At 50.4% G+C, this 20,504-nt stretch overlaps 1 protein-coding gene across 6 annotated transcripts in view; it reads left to right on the top strand.

The window, feature by feature from the left end:
* Positions 1-20,504, top strand: part of GUCY2F (guanylate cyclase 2F, retinal) — a 213,949-nt gene that overhangs the window by 143,938 nt on the left and 49,507 nt on the right. For all 6 annotated transcript variants that reach the window (XM_063937293.1, XM_063937290.1, XM_063937295.1 and 3 more), the window contains 3 exons: positions 7,639-7,787; positions 9,934-10,097; positions 14,831-15,023. In XM_063937293.1, coding sequence (XP_063793363.1) covers positions 7,639-7,787; positions 9,934-10,097; positions 14,831-15,023 — 506 coding nt within the window. The remainder of the gene's footprint in view (positions 1-7,638; positions 7,788-9,933; positions 10,098-14,830; positions 15,024-20,504) is intronic.

Raw genomic sequence — 20,504 nt, 5'->3', positions numbered from 1 at the left:
TCAGTGTGCAATTATTTCTTCACAAATCCGGACAACAGTTGTCAAGCCATGTTTTGCATTTGTCAATCCGTAATAAGCAGGAGTAAGGACGTTAACCACCTAGAAATATCCTCCCTTATATGTCACCTGCAGCGCATTCATCAGAAGTCATTGTCAAGTTCAGAAACTTTGGGCAAGAGCGTAAGCAGTCTACCGACACCTAAATCTCTTATTTCTCTTGTACCCAAGCTCCTGCAAGCCACATCACCAACTCCCTCAACGTCAATTTCCTCCTCAGTCAGGAACGTCAGTAGTCCTGCAGGCCATGTCACTGTCATGACTGACATGTCTTCTCCTAACCGGGATTCCTCCAGAGGATCTTTGAGTGGTACGCCTACTGCTGCTGCTGCTGCTGTTGTTGCTGCTGGGAGTCGATCATCATCCCAGAGGGGAAGTCGGAAGATCACTTGTACTACTTCAACTAAGCAATTGACTGTCCAACATTCCTTTACGAGGAAGATGAAATATGACAGCAGTAATCCTGTTGCAAAGCAGATAACTGAGGCCTTGACAGCTATGTTGGTGTTAGACGTGCATCTGGTATCCACCATTGGTGCAGTGGGATTTAGACAACTGATGGAGGTAGTGTGTCCCCGGTACCAAATCCCATCTAGATTCCACTTCACTATGAAAGCGATTCCCGGACTGTACAGGGAGATTAAGAAAAGTGTCCTCAGTGTCCTGAAAAATGCGATTGTATCCAGTGTCCACTTAACCACGGACAAGTGGAGCAGGGCAAACTAAGGACTACATGACTGTGACAGCCCACTGGGTAGATGTATTGCCTCCCGCAGCAACAACAGCAGCGGCACCAGTAGCAGCATTTCATAAACGCCAGCTCGTTCCTAGGCAAGCTACGCTGTTTATCACCGGTTTCCGTAAGAGGCACACCGCTGACAACCTCTTACGGAAACTGAGGTACATCATCGCACAATGGCTTACCCCACTTAGACTCTCCTGGGGATTTGTGATATCGGACAATGCCACCAATATTGTACGTGCATTACATCTGGGAAAATTCCAGCACGTCCCATGTTCCCACGATATAGGCAAAGGAGGGGGAATGCACCTGACTCAAGTGCAGTGGTGAATGATTTCCGTCTTGTGCAAGGTTCTCCAACCCTTCGAACTTGTCACACGTGAAGTCAGTTCAAACACTGCCAGCTTGAGTCAGGTCATTCCCCTCATCGGGCTTTTGCAGAAGCAGCTGGAGAAATTGAAGGTGGAGCTAAGATGGAGCGATTCCGCTAAGTATGTGGGACTTTTGGATGGAGCCCTTCATTCACTTTGCCAGGATATAAGGGTGGTCAATCTGTTGTAATCAGATCACTACATTTTGGCCACCGTGCTCAATCTAGGTTTAAAGCCTACGTTGTATCTCTCTTTCTGGCAGACACAAGTCTGCAGAGGTGCAAAGACCTGCTGGTGAGACAGCTGTCAACTCAAGCGGAACGTGACCCGTCAACAGCTCCTCCTTCATTTTCGCCCAAATCTGGGGCTGCAAGGAAAAGGATAAAATTTCCAAGCCCACCTGCTGGCGGTCATGCAGGGCAGTCAGGAGCAAGTGCTGACATCTGGTCCGGACTGAAGGACCTGCCAATGATTACTGACATGTCTACTGTTACTGCATGTGATGCTGACACCATTGATAGAATGGTGGAAGATTATATGGGTGACAGCATCTAAGTAGGCATGTCATACTGTCCGTATCTATACTGGCAGCAAAAAGAGGCAATTTGGAGGCCCTTGCACAAACTGCCTTTGTACCTAAGTTGCCCCCCTTCCAGTGTGTACTCCGAAAGAGTGTTTAGTGCAGCCGGTCACCTTGTCAGCGATCGGCATAGGAGGTTACTTCCAGAAAATGTGGAAAAGATAATGTTCATCAAAATTAATTATAAATTCCTCCAGGAAGACATTTACCAGCAAATGCCTCCAGAAAGTACTCAGGGACCTGTGATGGTGGATTCCAGTGGGGACGAACTAATAATCTGTGAGGAGGAGGAGGATGTACACACTGAAAGGGGTGAGGAATCGGAGGATGAGGACGACATCTTGCCTCTGTAGAGCCAGTTTGTGCAAGGAGAGATTAATTACTTATTTTTTGGTGGGGGGATTATTTGCTTTATTTTTTGTGGGGGCCCAAACAAACCAATAATTTTTTTTGAACTAGGACCGGTGATGGTCGTTTAAATATGGGGGACCCCTACACAATTTTCCCCCTGTATTTTTACAACCAGGACCGGCTCAAAGAGCCCGAGGCTGGTTATGCTTAGGAGGGGGGACCCCACGCAATTTTTTTTTTTACCCATTCATCACTTCTCTGAATGCACACAATGAAGCCCTGCACGGATCTCACAGATGCGGCCGGGATTCATTGTGTTATGTCAGGCAGTGTTTTACTAATGAATCCCGTAAAACACTGCCCGACAATACGAATCACATCGACTGCGGAAAATCCGAAACTAGAAAACTCGACAGCTTAGTAAATTACCGTATATGGATTAAAAAAGTTCAGTAAATTCCGTCCGATAAAATTCGAGATCAAACTCCCTTAAAAACGGCACAAACACAAATATTAGTAAATAAATATGTTTTTTTTCAAAAATCATCCAGATCCAAAACCAATCCAGATCCAAAACAACGAGCAAGGATCCAGATCCAAAGCCAAAACACAAAACATGAAAAGTGCCCGCCGCACATCTCTACTGTATGTATATATCTCCTATATATTAGCCCAACTCTGTGATTCTGTGCCTGGCCATAACGCTGGGCGGAGTCACAGATCTGGGCGGAGTTACAGATCGAGGAGAGGACGGAGGCTGGATGCAGGGCAGGATCAGGAGTTAGCTGTGCAGGTAATAATTATTACACGTCCTGCCTGCGACTCCCCGTCCCGGCACACTCCTCCTGACTCCTGCACACGGCGGGTACTGGGGTGAGGGCTGCCACTCTTTGCCGCCAGGGCCCCTCCCTCACGTGGATGCCGGCATGATGAGAGCCGCAGGAGCCGCCAGATAGCGGTATACAGGGCAGAACTGCTGCAGCGCCACCTGCCCCTCCCCCAGGCGGGCGGCTCTGCTCAGGGAGGCAGTGGGGCGCGCAACTGTCAGTGCCGGGTGGTTAGGCGGCGGGGTCCCCGTGCGGCCGATGCTGGGGTCTATGTCCTCCTATTTGTCTCCATCCCGCCCACACACCTACCTGCCACCATTGCGCCTGCGCAGCACATCAGGGGGGAGAGGGACAGAGAGGAGGGGGCTGCAGCACAGACCCCATGCACTCAGCACCATGTTACTAGCAGGCTCCCACGTCCTATGGGGGTCATTCCCACCCGTTCGCTCACTGCGTTTTCACGCAGCAGAGCGAACGGGTCCCTGCTGCGCATGCGCCAGCCCCTTTGTGCGCCTGTGCATGCGGCACGGCCGACGGCCATGGCAGGACAGCGATTGCCTCTGCCTGATTGTCAGGCAGAGGCGATCGAGGGGCAAGAGGGGGCGAAACGGCGTTTGGCCTCCATTTCGTGGGCGCGGTCCGGCCAACGCAGGCGTGGCCGGACCGAACGGGGGGCGGGCCGCAGCGGCTGCGTGATGTCATACGCAGCTGCTGCGGGCTGGGGAGCAAGGAGTAGCTCCAGGCCAGCACGCTAAAGCTGCGCTCGCCGGGAGTTACTCCTGAAGTGCAAAGGCATCACCGCTGTGCAATGCCGTTGCACTTCTGCGAGGGGGGGCCGGACTGACATGTGGGGCGGACTAGCCCTGTTCTGGGCGTCCCCACGCGTGTCAGAAAAGATGATCGTAGCTGTGCAAAATTTTGCTCAGCTACAATCAACTCGGAATGACCCCCTGTGTTGGGATGGGAGCTGGTGACATAACTGCACTTACCAGATTACCACAATGCCAAATCCAAAATCAAACCAAAAATGACATCAAAAGTAAAGGTGCAGTATAGACAGGCCAGCCTATGGCGCTCGCTCCCACGTGGCTAAATGTAATGCTGGCCACACCAGTCCCATCACACACCAGCCCCTCCCCCACCTGCACCTCTACCGGACCCCCTCCCATCTGCCCCTCCCCCAGCCGTGGCACCTCAAGACCCCTACCCCACCCGCGGCATAACGGCACCCACCCCTCCACCACCCGCAGCACCTATGGACCCCCTCCCCCATCCACGGCACCCCCGCACCTCCCCCACCCGTGGCGCCTCCAGACCCCCTACCCCACCCGCGGCATCACCATACCCACCCCTCCACCACCTGCAGCCCCACCGGAACCCCTCCCACATCCACCACAGCACCTCCACCTCACCCACCCGTGACACCCCCGCCCCTCCCCCACCCACAGCACCTCCAGAACTCATTCACAGTCCCCACTCCCACGCCCCTCCACCAGCCGCAACACCTCCCCAACCCCTCCTCCATCCGCAGCACCCACCTGTCCCCCACCCACAGCACCTCCGGAACCCCGCCTCCATCTGTAGCCACTCATCCCCCACCCACTGCATCAACAGACCCCTTCCGCGGCACCCCGCAACTACCCCTCCCCCACCTGCAACACCTCTGAAACCCCTCACCCAACCGCACCTCTTCCTGCACCCGCCCCTCCCCCAAACGCACCCAAAAAAATAAAAAAGTAAAGGTACAGTATCGACGTTGCTAAATTTATTGCTGGCCAAAACAGTCCCGTCACACACCAGCCCCTCCCACACCTGTAGCTCTCCCGGACCCCCTCCCCCATCCACCCCCCCCCCGCACCCGCTCCTCCACCACCCGCAGCACCTATGGACCCCCTCCCCCATCCACGGCACCCCCGCACCTGCCCGTTCCCCACCCGTGGAGCCTCCAGACCCCCTACCCCACCCGCGGCATCACCGCACCCGCTCCTACAGCACCCGCAGCACCTATGGACCCCCTCCCCCATCCAAGGCACCCCGCCCCTCCCCCACCGCCTCCAGACCCCCTACACAACCCTCCCCATCACCGCACCCGCTCCTTCACCACCTGCAGCGCCTATGGACCCCATCCCCCATTGCCGACAACCCCGCACCTGCCACTCCCCCACCCGCAGCTCTCCCGGACCCCCTCCCCCATCCACAGCACACCCACACCTGCTTCTCCACCACCCGCAGCACCTAAGGACCCCATTCACGCCACCCCCGAACCCGCCCCTCCCCCACCCCTGGCGCCTCCAGACCCCCTACCCAACCTGCGGCATCACCGCACCTGCTCCTCCACCACTCGCAGCGCCTATGGACCCCATCCCCCATTGCCCACAACCCCGCGCCTGCCACTCCCCCACCCGCATCAACCCTGCCCCTCCCCCATCCACGGCACCTCCTGACCCCCTATCCCACTCACAACACCCCCCCACCCGCAGCGCCACCGGAAACCCTCCTCCATCCACCACAGCACCTCACCCACCCACAACACCCCCGCCCCTCCCCCACCCGCAGAGCCTCCTGAACTACTCCACCATCCATGGCCCTAACTCCCCCGCCCCTCCCCCAGTAGCAACACCTCCCCCCCCTCCCTCATCCGCAGCACCCCTTCCACCCACAGCGCCCCCCCACCCGTGGCGCATTGAGACCCTCTACTCCACCCGCGGCACCACCGCACCCGCTCCTCCACCACCCGCAGTGCCTATGGTCCCCATCCACCATCAGCGATACCCCCGAACCTGGCACCTCCTGACCCCCTATTCCACTCGCGGCACCTCAGCACCCGAACCTTCCCCACCCACAACGCCACCGGAACCCCTCCCCATTGCACCTACCCCACCACCGACAGCCCCCCCCCGCAGCGCTTCCAGAACACATCCACGGCCCCCACCCCTCCCCCAGCCGCAACACCTCCAGACCCCCCTCCCCCCAATCCGCAGTACCCTCCCCCACCCACAGCACCTCCGGACCGCCGCCTCCATCCGTGCCCCACCCACAGCCACTAATCCCCCACCCACAGCATCTACAGACCCCTTTCGCGGCACCCCGCAACCACCCCTTCCCCATCCGCAGCACCTCTGGAACCCCTCACCCAACCGCACCCCCTTGCACCCCCCCCCCCCACCTTCACCTGCCCTTCCCCCATACACGGCACCTCCAGACCCCCTCCTTCATCTGCGGTCCCCCACACCTGTCCCTCACCCACCAGCAACATCCACAGACCCCCTCCCCCATCAGCCCCCTCCCCCTACTCCACCTGCAGTCTCTCTGGACCCCCTCCACCATCTGCACACCCAATTCTCCCCCACCCGCAGCACCTCTCGACCCCCTCCAACACCCACAGCCCACATCTCCCCCACTCGCAGTACCTCTGGACCCCCTCCAACATCTACAGTGCACCTGTCCACCACACGCAGCACCTTGGACACCATCCGCAGCCGCTACCAGTGAGTCCCTGAATCAGGGGTGATCAGCGGCACGGAGAGGCACCTCCACCTCACTGCACCCACCCTCTTTTCCAGCCCCCCCCCCCCATTCCCACACTGAACTTACACCTAAATTCTGTACATCGTGCCCTGCAGGCTACGCCTCCTTCACCATCGCACGCCCTTTTGTTGTGCAATATTTCATCACTAACAAAACTAGGAATGCTGGTAATTCTCCATATAATACAAATATTGAACACCAGAAAGGCGTGCAGGGGTTAAGGGGGCGTAGCCCCTTGCGACGGTGTGAAGAGCGCCTGGTGGGCGCGATGAATCACCTAGTATATATATATATATAGAGAGAGAGAGAGAGAGAGAGAGGCAGGACGACACTCAGTGAGTGATACACCATACAAAATCAGCACAGAGTGCTGTAGCTGTTTTTCAGTGTTTCAGAATGGAACACTTTTCTTGATAAAAAGGGTTCCTCTCTGAAACGTTGACAAACAGCTACAGTGTTCTGTGCTGATTTTCTATGGTGTATCAGTCTCTATAAGTGCCGACCTGTCTCCATACGTATTATTCCATTTGGACGTGCACCGGTACACAACAGGGAACTAGACGGTAACTAAAAAAATCCACCCCTTTCGGGCCAGTTCTATATATCTGAGACATATATAAAATTCATTGGTCTGCTTGTTTTTCTGTCCGGTCCCTGTTGCACCAATTGGATGAGCCCAACGAGAGGTGATCCATTTGGATCCTGACCAGGTTTCAGGTGGGTTAGGGTTCCAGTTGGACCTCACGGTGGAACCTGCAGAGGAGAACTTTGACCACGGGAGCCAGTTCTGGGCCTTCAATGAACCAAAATAACTGACAGAAATAGAGGTAAGAAGACAAAAAAATGTTGTGTACCCAAATTCCTTGGAATAGCAATATTGATAACAAAATTAAAACTTTAAACCCATCTTGCAATGGAAAAGTGACTATAGAACGGAACAGAAAGAAAAGCTGGGGATTAAAGCTACTGGGGACACCCCCAAAACAAAAATTACACTGGGCAGCCACCTCATGGATGTGTTGGAAGAGCTACTAAGCTACTAATTATTTTTAATATGTTGACAGTTACATCCAGCTCATTGATAACTTAACAGCTGGAAAATTTAAACCCGGGCAACGCTGGATACTTCAGCAAGTTAAATATATATACTGAATTTGGAAGCATTTCCTCTGTGTTTTTCAGAAATCATCCCAAAGATTAAAAAGCCCCCTCCTTTGTGTCGCCCCGTGGTCTCTCCAGACCATGCCCCCATGGAATGCATTGTGCTGATGAAACAGTGCTGGAATGAGGACCCAGACAGACGTCCTACTTTTGATGAAATATTTGATCAGGTGAAAGGCTTATTTCTAAATCATAAGTGAGTCATTGTATCTTGTAAACATAATATAACTAGACCAAAAGTGCTGTACATATGAATTATACATGTGAAGTTGTAGTACTCCAATAATTCTACATTCTTCGGATCATTGATAATGTGCACATGGGTGTTTTAAGTCTCCACTGAGCTCCAGTGCAATCTTTGTGTTAATTAAAGGACAACTGGGGGTAATTCCAAGTTGATCGCAGCAGGAATTCTGTTAGCAATTGGGCAAAACCATGTGCACTGCAGGGGAGGCAAATATAACATGTGCAGAGAGAGTTAGATTTGGGTGGGGTGTGTTCAATCTGCAATCTAATTTGCAGTGTAAAAATAAAGCAGCCAGTATTTACCCTGCACAGAAATAAAATAACCCACCCAAATCTAACTCTCTCTGCAAATGTTATATCTGCCACACCTGCAGTGCACATGGTTTTGCCCAACTGCTAAAAAAATTTCCTGCTGCGATCAACTTGGAATTACCCCCACTGATCCATATATTATATATGTTTTTTTTAGTTAACATAAGCATATCTGCACAAGAGACTATCATTATTATTATTATTATTATAATTATGCTTTATATGGTGCCACAAGGATTCCGCAGCGCTTAACAAAGTACAGAAACATATGAGCAAAACAAGAAAATAGTGAATTACAGTACAAGACAATGTTAGACAAGTACATGGTTTATAAACATTGTTGCATCAGCGGTCATAACACTCTAATAAGCAGCAGGGTGGCAGAAACCAAGGGTTAGATGATAGTATTAGTAAAGGAAGGAAAAGCACATGAGGGATGAGGGCCCTGCTCGTGAGAGTTTACATTCTAAAGGGGAGGAGCAGATAGACAGGGGCGAAACACATGGGGTAGACAGTGAGCATGGGGCAGTGGTTTAGTATGAGAGCTGGATGGCTTTGATGAAGAAGGGAGTCTTGGGAGCCCATTTAAAGTTTTAAAGAGAGGTGGAGAGTTTTAAACAAATGTACCATTAGGCTAGGGCCACACATAGCGTGCCTAACCCTAAACATGCCCTTCCGCAGCCTAACCCTATTCCTCTGCTATATGCCTAACCCTAACTGTAACCATTACCTTAACCCTAAAAATCATGAAAAATCATAAACCCCATGTGTCAGTCTTTTTTTAGTCGACCTTTTGAGAACATAGACGTTTTGAGAACGTTGACCTTTTGACCCTGTTGACCTATTGACTGTCAACCTTCTGGTGTCTACCTATTGACCATCTAATTACTGTTTATCTTCCATCCGGAAACCAATCCTAAATTGGTCTTGTAAGAATTAGATATTCGATAATACAGTGGAGTTGAAACCTACAATAAAACAGAAGCACTTTAAGGAGGTCAAAGTCCCAGACAAGAGCACAGATAGGTAGTACTATGCTTTGGCCAAACCTAGGGCTCAATCCAATTATATGCGATGATCTCGTGGGTGCCTGAACTAGCACAAAAGTGCTCGCTGCACCATAGGGCTCTGATCATCGGATGCTGTTGTTGGCATTTCAACGCTGCGGAAACGGCACATCACACCCTTTGTGTATAATTGGATTGAGCCCTGAGTGCATAGATAAGTACAGGTAAAAGACAATACTGGGATGAACAACAGAAAATGCTGACTTTCCTTCAGCACATTCTCAATGTTAATTACTTCCCAAACTATTATTTGTTAAAGATAAAAGTCTTATCCATCCCTTCAAAAAAACCTCATCAGGGCAGAACTGTGTGAATTTCTATATGGGATGCAGTTAAAATGCCGGCTGTCGGGATCCCGTCGTTCAGGATTCCAATGCCGAAATCTTGACAGCTGACAGTGCCACCAGCCGGAATCTCGGTGCACCAGGGTTACTCTCACTCACCCATAAAGTGGGAATAGATTCTGTGGGGAGCGCAACAAGCCACCGTGCCCACAGCGTGGTGAGCACAACAAGCCTGCAAGGGGACTCTTAGCACTCGCCCCACTGCTGGCATTCTGGCGGACGGGATGCCTCTGTCGGGATATTGTCAGCCAGAATCCCGTCTGCCGGGATAACATATGTAATCCCTTTAAATGGTTTTACCTGAAAAATATGTTGTTATTTATTTTTTTCATTTCCACAATGTGCAGTTTAAAAATATCAATAAAGGGAAGAAAACAAACATTATTGATTCCATGCTGCGCATGTTGGAACAATACTCGAGTAACCTGGAGGACTTAATACGTGAGAGAACAGAGGAACTAGAGATAGAAAAACAGAAAACAGAAAAGCTTTTAACTCAGATGTTACCTCCGTAAGTGTTTTCTTTTTATTTTTTTTTCCCTTTTATAACATGTTACATAACATTAATGAACACTGGGCCTGATTCTGATTTGCATGTAAAGCTATAAAAGCAAGTAACTTTAAATCTGGAACATAAAATATTTGTGTGCTAGGTAAATACTGGCTGCTTTTGCATGTAGCCCACAAATGTCAGACAGCTTTATTTTTTAAACTGCAATTTAGATTCAGTTTGGACACACGCCACCCTCATAGGTATATTTGTGGGTTAGTACAACAAATGTAGCAGTCTCTTCTGATGGAAGAAGATGACCAGACACCAGAAGATAGAGCTATCCCATGATTAGTGCGACCTTGCTGCATTAGTGTACTTTTTCCCCATACCCAGATGTAGGCTTATCGGTGGCGTCACAAGGTGGGTGCGGGGGGTGCGGACCGCACCCGGGTGACGCCTAGAAGGGGGTGACACCAATCTGTGGGCTCCTCCGCAGGGACAGGAGCCAGATGCTGCAGTGTGAAAGTCTGCTGCAGCACCCAGCTCCTATCATAGCAGAAGAGCCAACAGCGCTGCAGACAGTCTCCAGGGCAGTCCAGTACAGCCCAGCATCTCCGGAGATGCTGGGCACACCCCCTTTCTTTGCAACCACGCCCCTTTTTTTGCCACAAACGCATCTCCGGCACGCTGGCATTTGAAGGGTGCGCACTGGGTGTCACCAGTGCCGTAACTACGTGTGTGCCAGGTGTGCCTGGCACACAGCGCAGTTGTACTGGGGGCGCAACGGCCAGCGGCTTGCAATGAGTCAATTTGACTCATTACAAGCCGCCTATGCCGGAGGAGAGGGAGCAGGGAGCCGCAGCAGCGCTATGTAACTGGTAGCTGCGCTGCTGCAGCAGTCCCCTCTCCTTCCAAATCTCACTGCGCCCAATAGGAATCTTCAGACTCGTCTCCCACCCAATCAGTGCTGCATCCCATCCAAATTGTTCCCCGCGCTCCCATTAGGCCCCGCCCCCTCACGGATCGGCCGATGCCGGGCACTGACTGAGTCCCGTGGACGTGGATGCCACTGTCGCTGCTGCTGCCGCCGATCAGGCCGTGGGCTGCTGGAAGAGTGCCGGGAGCAGTGTTACAGTGAGCTGCATGCGGTCCCCAAGCAGCCCAGTGTGTTCTATGCCAGCCTCGGCCATGACACCTCCCGCATGGGGGAGACTCCTTCCTTGCACCATGGTTTCCACAGACTGGGGAGACGCCGGAGGGATCAGAGCGGCCTGGGCACCCTCCTCCCCCCGCCCACCTCAAGCAGCGCACACAGTGTCCACAGCGTACGGAACTGCCAGGAGTCTCCGGTGAATGAGTCATGTAGCGGTGGTGATTGCTGTATACCCGTGGGTGAGTCCTAATGCTGTGGCAGTGTGTCACAAGCGGGTGGGGGTTCCTGCGGCATCTGGGGGTCTGGGAAGGTGGCTGGGCCTGCTGTAAATGTGGCTGGGAGTTCCCGCGGGGGTGGTGTGGGGATGGTGTGGCTGGATTTGCTGGGGGGTTTGCTGAATGCCAGTGAGGGGTCTGGGTCATTTCATGCTGTGTACCTTGCTGTGGATTGTGCACCTGCCTGCTGGTATCCTGATAAGAGCACAGACCTCATTGTTTGCCCAAATAACCCACTCACCAGTTGCTCCTGACAATCCACCGTTACTATGGGAACCCTGCAACCATCCAGTGGGAGCTGTGAGCCCCGCCCCCTGGATTTTCCTGCTAACCCCTCCAATGCCGCTCTCCCTGATACTGAGGCGTAATGCGACCTGCAAGCGAAATTCCTTTGTCAGTCCAGTTAATGTGAATGATCCTGCCATGTATCCCAAACAATATAGAAATACCCTTCTGTTTGCATTGCTGTATGTTACGTGCAGATAATAGTGCTTCGCTGTGTAGTGAAGGCATGAAGTAGGCAATTTATACATAACTAATAAGTGCTCTACCTGGCGCAGTGTGTATAACGTGCTCTACCGGGCGCAGTGTGTATAACGTGCTCTACCTGGCGCAATGTGTATAACGTGCTCTACCTGACGCAGTGTGTATAACGTGCTCTACCGGGTGCAGTGTGCATAACGTGCTCTACCTGGCGCAATGTGTATAACGTGCTCTACCTGGCGCAATGTGTATAACGTGCTCTACCTGGCGCAATGTGTATAACTTACTCTACCTGGCGCAGTGTGTATAACGTGCTCTACCTGGCGCAGTGTGTATAATGTGCTCTACCTGGCACAATGTGTATAAGTGGCACTGCTGTGTGATGTAATGCGAATAACACTACTGTGTGGTGTAATGTGAATTGTAACTATTATGTGACCATGCCCCATGAATATCTATCTATCGTGTAAAAAAGGGGGATGCTGTCTGCTGTAATGTGTAAAATGGGGAACACTGTCTGCCGTAATGTGTAAAAAGGGGGACGCTGTCTGCCGTAATGTGTAAAAAGGGGGACGCTGTCTGCCGTAATGTGTAAAAAGGGGGACGCTGTCTGCCGTAATGTGTACAAAGGGGGACGCTGTCTGCCGTAATGTGTAAAAAGGGACGCTGTCTGCTGTAATGTGTAAAAAGGGGACTGTCTGTCGTAATGTGTAAGAGGGGCTGTACCTGGTGTAGTGGTGCTGCTGTGCGGCGTAATTTGAATAATGGAGACTACTATAATATGTAATGTGAATTGGTATTATTTTGTTGCCACACCCCTTCCCCATGAAGCCACGCCCCTATGGCGCACACTGCCCCTTTCTTACATAGAGGGGGGGGGGGGGGGCGCCGATGCCCTATCTTGCACACAGCGCTAAAATGTCTAGTTACGGCACTGGGTGTCACCACACCCGATGACGCCTCTGACTTACCATACCATCGCTTTAAAAAAGGACGCTCATGTATTACACAGATTGAAGTAAAACCAGGTGAAATGCTAGCTTGAAGTCAGCAAGTCACAGAACCTGTATAATTCATTAGTGTTCTGATCTAAAGGGATAATATGGTAAGCCTACCCAGATGTAATAATAGGTTTTGTTTTCCTAAAATAAACGTAAAGTGGGTAGAGTGTTCATCTTTGGGGAGATGCTTCAGGCTTAGCTATGCTCATAAAAGATTTTGGAGACAAAATTACCTTACTATAAATTTGCCCTTCTAATGTGACAGAGATCAATTTCTAGTCATTATATATAGTGGTGTCATGTTTGAGCATTATAAATAGGATAGTGCATTTATACGCACCAGTTATTCAAAAATTTAACATTGGGGGTCATTCCGAGTTGATCGTAGCTGTGCTAAATTTCGCACAGCTACGATCATCTTCCCTGACATGCGGAGTCCGCCCCGCATGCTAGTCAGCCCCCCCCCCACACCCGCAGAAGTGCAAAGGCATCGCACAGCGGCGATGCCTTTGCACTTCAAGAGTAGCTCCCGGCTAGCGCAATTACAGCGTGCTGGCCGGGAGCTACTCATCGCTCGCCGGCCCGCAGCGGCTGCGTGTGACATCACGCAGCCACTGCGGCCCGCCCCCCGTTCTGTCCGGCCACGTCTGCGTTGGCCGGACCGCAACCTCGAAGCGGCGGCCAAACACCGCCGTTTCGCCCCCTCCCGCCCAGCGATCGCCTCTGCCTGTCAATCAGGCAGAGGCGATCGCATCCCAGCTACGGCCTTCGGCCATCTGGCATGCGCCGGCGCATGCGCAGTGGGGACCCGTTTGTTCTGCTGCGTTAAAAATCAGCGAGCGAACGGGTCAGAATGACCCCTATAGATGGGTAGACAAAATCAAAACATCTTCTATTTCCCTTTACTCTCATGACTTAATTAAGTTAGTTTAGGCTTCCGTCCAGGGAGACAGCATATGGCTTCCCAGCTCTGATAGAATCCAAAGTGCAAGAATGTTCTTGTAGCCTGTGTCACTGACACCCCAGCTGGAGAGTCTACTTATGCAAATCATGATTGGATTCCCATGCTATTTCATGAGGCGTACGCAATATTCTCTGCACTTGCATGTGCATTGTATGGAGAGCAGGTTTAAATGATTCCTTCATTCAAAAATTAAATTGCCCAATTAAAATAAGTGTGTTGGCTACTACACCTCATATGAGTGTCTAATTCCTCATACTTGATAGCACTATTGCCTGAAATATACTGCTGAAAACCCAGAAACTGTTGTTGTTATTTGGCTCACCATCCTTAAAAACATATGTAACCATGGAAACAATCAGCACAATCTACATTTTTTTCCATGTATACAGATTTTGGTAATATACTGTACTATGGGGGTAATTCCAAGTTGATCGCAGCAGGAATTCTGTTAGCAATTGGGCAAAACCATGTGCACTGCAGGGGAGGCAGATATAACATGTGCAGAGAGAGTTAGATTTGGGTGTAGTGTGTTCAATCTGCAATCTAATTTGCAGTGTAAAAATAAAGCAGCCAGTATTTACCCTGCACAGAAATAAAATAACCCACCCAAATCTAACTGTCTCTGCAAATGTTATATTTGCCTCCCCTGCAGTGCACATGGTTTTGCCCAACTGCTAAAAAATTTCCTGCTGCGATCAACTTGGAATTACCCCCTATGTGTCACAGTTAATCTCAACTGATCTGCAAAATATCAGCAATAGTGTGTTTTTAACAGGTGATTTCAGGCAGAAGCCCTATTTCAATTTTCAGGTTTCCTATAGGATTGCTGTATAGTATAGTAATGTCTGGTACTAAACAATCTGCTTGATTTTCAGATCTGTTGCAGAAGCATTAAAAATGGGCTGCACAGTGGAACCAGAGTGGTTTGATGAGGTTACCCTATACTTCAGTGATATAGTGGGTTTTACTACCATATCAGCTATGAGTGAGCCCATTGAAGTGGTAGATCTTCTCAATGACTTATACACATTGTTTGATGCTGTGATAGGAAATCATGATGTATATAAGGTGAGTTATTTACTGTATTGAATATCTGTATAATAATCAAAAACTTGGACTTGTTATAAGATATCTCATTTTAATATTTAATCAATCAAAAATCAAACTTTATAAGTGTATTAATTTTTCTCTGCGAGTGGTGACATTGGAACAAGCACATTGCCTGCTACAGTGTAGAACCATTGCCAATCCTTTTATGTATGATTTCCCATCTTGTGGTACAGTATACAGTACTATCATCCCAAGGGGTGTAGTATGGCTGACCGGCGGTCTCCTGATCGCCGGTCAGCTTACCGACGCCGGTATCCCGGCAGCATACCGACGCCGGGATCCCGGCGGGGAGGGGCGAGTGCAGCAAGCCCCTTGCGGGCTCGGTGGCGACCTGCAGTCGCCACGGGTTCTATTCCCACTCTATGGGTGTCGTGGACACCCACGAGTGGAAATTGTCCCTGTTGGTCGGCATGCCGACCATCGGGATAGTGAGCCTTCGGGACGATGGAGGAGGTCATGTGACTGTCGGTCAGCAGACCGCCGGTCACATGAATACCACCCATCCCAAGTGCTCTGTTGACCTTAAGTAATAATGCATAGTTTTAAAGGTTTAATAACTTCAGATTGTATCCAGGAAAAAATGGTTATGGGTCATTCCGAGTTGAGCAGTTTTTAGCAGCCCTGCAAACGCTATGCCGCCGCCCACTGGGAGTGTATTTTAGCTTAGCAGAAGTGCGAATGGTTGTATCGCAGAGCGCCTGCAAATATTTTTCGTGTAGTTTCAGAGTAGCTCAAAACCTACTCAGCGCTTGTGATCACTTCAGATTAATCAGTTCCGGATTTGACGTCACACACCCGCCCAGCGTTTGTCCGGCCACGCCTGCGTTTTCCCTGGCACGCCTGCGTTTTTCCAAACACTCCCGGAAAACGGTCAGTTGCCACCCAGAAACACCCACTTCATGTCAATCACTCTGCGGCAACCAGTGCGACTGAAAAGCATCGCTAGAGCCTATGCAAAACTGCATAGTTCGCTGTGCCCTATACATTGCGCGTGTGCATTGCGCCGCATACGCATGCGCAGAATTGCCTATTTTTAGTCTGATCGCTGCGCTGCAAACAAATGCAGCTAGCGATCAACTCTGAATGACCCCCAATAAGCCTACAGTAAAAGGGTCGACAGTCATTAGTTTGACACCAATTGGTCGACATGCACAAAAGGTCGACATGTAAAATGTAGACAATGGAAAGGGGTGACAGGTACAAAAGGTCAACTGGGACAAAAGGTCGACGTGACAATGGTCGACACATACATGGTCAACACCCTTTTTTGTTTTCTTGGGGTACATTTTTATTCTGTTCTCATCTCTCACCACCATTTGTTGAAACACGTCCGTGCACCACACTTCGGGTACTGTGTCTCACTTTCCTCACCATGAATAGTGACATGGATAGTCATTAAAGCAAAAGTTGTAATTAACATAACCCCCCCAAAAAAGTGTCAACCATATGTATGTCGACCATTGTCATATTGACCACTTGAAGCTTTCGAGCATTTGAACCTGTCGACCTTAGGCCCTGTCTATGTTTTACATGTCGACCTTTTGACCATGTCAACCTTTTGTACCTGTCTACCTAGTGCATGTCAACCATATGGTGTCGCCCTATTTACTGTTTATCTAGACACTGACACCCTATAGTCCGGATACCAGAAAAATATCTGAAGCACTTGTACTAAAATATGAGAACCTGTGACCCAGCCTGAATGTACATTTTTGCCTACTTAGGAAATATTTGCTATACCACTACACCTCACTTTTGTCTGTGGTGATTGCTCCACCTCTTTTTGTAAATATATTTAAATAAATGAATTAATATATCTCCACTCAGCACTCCTGTGCAGGGGAAATGCTTCTTTCCCACTTACTAGAATGACTGCTAAATCTGTATACTCATCTGTGCACAGAAAGAATATGTCACCGGATTTCAACTACAGTTTAACTAAACTACGCTATCCCTCAGTGACCCATCACTAACAGGTACACACAGGGCAGTCTAAAGTTAACAGCATAGTAGGCTCTGAACAAAGCAATGCACTGGGGCCCCTAACCACCCATTCACAGGAATCAATTGGAAAAAAAGAAACCATAACATGCTCTTCCTGCGGTTCCATGCCGTCTCTCTACATGCTTTTATACAGTGAATGGCTGTCAGCACTCTGAATGGTGGATAGCTCAAGTCATCCACCAATCAGCATGCTGACTGTCATTCACTGTCTGGCTGCAGTCTGGGAGGCAGGGTAGAGAATGCTGCCTGGCCGCTCTCATTGTGTGACCCTTACCCACCCCTGCTTGAAGGCCACAAGAATTGTATGGCCCTGGGCAGCTGCCCATTGTGCCTATATATTAAGATTGTCTCTAATAATGGATTTGCATGAGTAGGCTTTGAAAAACTACAGCTATGCAGACCTGACTTTTCTGACATACGTGTTATTGTTATTTCATACCTGATTTTCTCTGACGTCCTAGTGGATGCTGGGGACTCCGTAAGGACCAAGGGGGATAGCGGCTCCGCAGGAGACTAGGCACAAAAGTAAAGCTTTAGAACTACCTGGTGTGCACTGGCTCCTCCCCCCATGACCCTCCTCCAAGCCTCAGTTAGATTTTTGTGCCCGAACGAGAAGGGTGCACACTAGGTGGCTCTCCTGAGCTGCTTAGTGAAAAGTTTAGTTTTAGGTTTTTTAGGTTCAGTGAGACCTGCTGGCAACAGGCTCACTGCATCGAGGGACTAAGGGGAGAAGAAGCGAACTCACCTGCGTGCAGAGTGGATTGGGCTTCTTAGGCTACTGGACATTAGCTCCAGAGGGACCGATCACAGGCCCAGCCATGGATAGGTCCCAGAGCCGCGCCGCCGGCCCCCTTACAGAGCCAGAAGACAGAAGAGGTCCGGAAAATCGGCGGCAGAAGACGTCCTGTCTTCAACAAGGTAGCGCACAGCACTGCAGCTGTGCGCCATTGCTCTCAGCACACTTCACACTCCGGTCACTGAGGGTGCAGGGCGCTGGGGGGGGCGCCCTGGGACGCAATAAAAACACCTTGGATGGCAAAAAATGCATCACATATAGCTCCTGGGCTATATGGATGAATTTAACCCCTGCCAGAATACACAGAAAAACGGGAGATAAGGCCGCCGAGAAGGGGGCGGAGCCTATCTCCTCAGCACACTGGCGCCATTTTCCCTCACAGCTCCGTTGGAGGGAAGCTCCCTGGCTCTCCCCTGCAGTCACTACACTACAGAAAGGGTTAAAAAAGAGAGGGGGGCACTAATTATGCGCAGTATTAAAAATACAGCAGCTATAAGGGGAAAAACACTTATATAAGGTTATCCCTGTATATATATAGCGCTCTGGTGTGTGCTGGCAAACTCTCCCTCTGTCTCCCCAAAGGGCTAGTGGGGTCCTGTCCTCTATCAGAGCATTCCCTGTGTGTGTGCTGTGTGTCGGTACGTTTGTGTCGACATGTATGAGGAGAAAAATGATGTGGAGACGGAGCAGATTGCCTGTAATAATTACGTGACAGTGTCAGCTCTGTATAAAAGACAGTAGTTGACATGAGACAGCCGGCTACTCAGCTTGTGCCTGTCCAGACGTCTCATAGGCCGTCAGGGGCTCTAAAGCGCCCGTTACCTCAGATGGCAGATATAGACGCCGACACGGATACTGACTCCAGTGTCGACGGTGAAGAGACAAATGTGACTTCCAGTAGGGCCACACGTTACATGATTGAGGCAATGAAAAATGTATTTACACACATACTGGTGTTATACTGCGACCAGCAATCGCTTCAGCCTGGATGTGCAGTGCTGGGTTGGCGTGGTCGGATTCCCTGACTGAAAATATTGATACCCTAGATAGGGACAGTATATTATTGCCTATAGAGCATTTAAAAGATGCATTTCTATATATGCGTGATGCACAGCGGAATATTTGCCGACTGGCATCAAGTCTAAGTGCGTTGTCCATTTCTGCCAGTAGAGGGTTATGGACACGACAGTGGTCAGGTGATGCGGATTCCAAACGGCATTTGGAAGTATTGCCTTATTAAGGGGAGGAGTTATTTGGGGTCGGTCTTTCAGACCTGGTGGCCACGGCAACAGCTGGGAAATCCACGTTTGTACCCCAGGTCGCCTCTCAACATAAGAAGACGCCGTATTATCAGGCGCAGTCTTTTCGTGGGCAAGCGGGCAAAAGGTTCCTCATTTCTGCCCCGTGACAGAGGGAGAGGAAAAAGGCTGCAGAAATCAGCCAGTTCCCAGGAACAGAAGCCCTCTCCCGCCTCTGCCAAGCCCTCAGTATGACGCTGGGGCTTTACAAGCAGAATCAGGCACGGTGGGGGCCCGTCTCAATGAATTTCAGCGCGCAGTGGGCTCACTCGCAAGTAGACCCCTGGATCCTTCAGGTGATATCTCAGGGGTACAAATTGGAATTCGAGACGTCTCCCCCTCGCCGTTTCCTAAAGTCGGCTTTACCGATGTCTCCTTCTGACAGGGAGGCAGTTTTGGAAGCCATTCACAAGCTGTATTCCCAGCAGGTGATAATCAAGGTACCCCTCCTGCAACAGGGAACGGGGTATTATTCCACACTGTTGGGGTACCGAAGCCGGACGGCTCGGTGAGACCGATTCTAAATCTAAAATCTTGAACACTTACATACGGAGGTTCAAATTCAAGATTGAGTCACTCAGAGCAGTGATTGCGAACCTGGAAGAAGGGGACTACATGATGTCTCGGGACATCAAGGATGCTTACCTTCATGTCCCAATTTACCCTTCTCACCAAGGGTACCTCAGGTTTATGGTACAGAACTGTCACTATCAGTTTCAGACGCTGCCGTATGGATGGTCCACGGCACCCCGGGTCTTTACCAAGGTAATGGCCGAAATGATGATACTCCTTCGAAGGAAGGGAATTTTAGTTATCCCTTACTTGGACGATTCCCTGATAAGGGTAAGATCCAGGGAACAGTTGGAGGTCGGTGTAGCACTATCTCAGGTAGTGTTGCGGCAGCACGATTGGATTCTCAATATTCCAAAATCGCAGCTGATTCCGACGACTCGTCGTCTGTTCCTAGGGATGATCCTGGACACAGTCCAGAAAAAGGTGTTTCTCCCGGAGGAGAAAGTCAGGGAGTTATCCGAGCTAGTCGGGAACCTCCTATAACCGAGCCAAGTCTCAGTACATCAATGAAAGGGTTCTGGGAAAAATGGTGGCTTCCTACGAAGCAATCCCATGCGGCAGATTCCACGCAAGAACTTTCCAGTGGGACCTGCTGGACAAATGGTCCGGGTCGCATCTTCAGATGCATCAGCGGATAACCCTGTCACCAAGCACAAGGGTGTCTCTCCTGTGGTGGTTGCAGAGTGCTCATCTTCTAGAGGGCCGCAGATTCGACATTCAGGACTGGGTCCTGGTGACCACGGATGCCAGCCTGCGAGGCTGGGGAGC

Source organism: Pseudophryne corroboree, chromosome 8 (assembly GCF_028390025.1).
Source record: "Pseudophryne corroboree isolate aPseCor3 chromosome 8, aPseCor3.hap2, whole genome shotgun sequence".
NCBI lineage: Eukaryota > Metazoa > Chordata > Amphibia > Anura > Myobatrachidae > Pseudophryne > Pseudophryne corroboree.
This window is presented reverse-complemented; position numbering and strand designations above follow the sequence as displayed.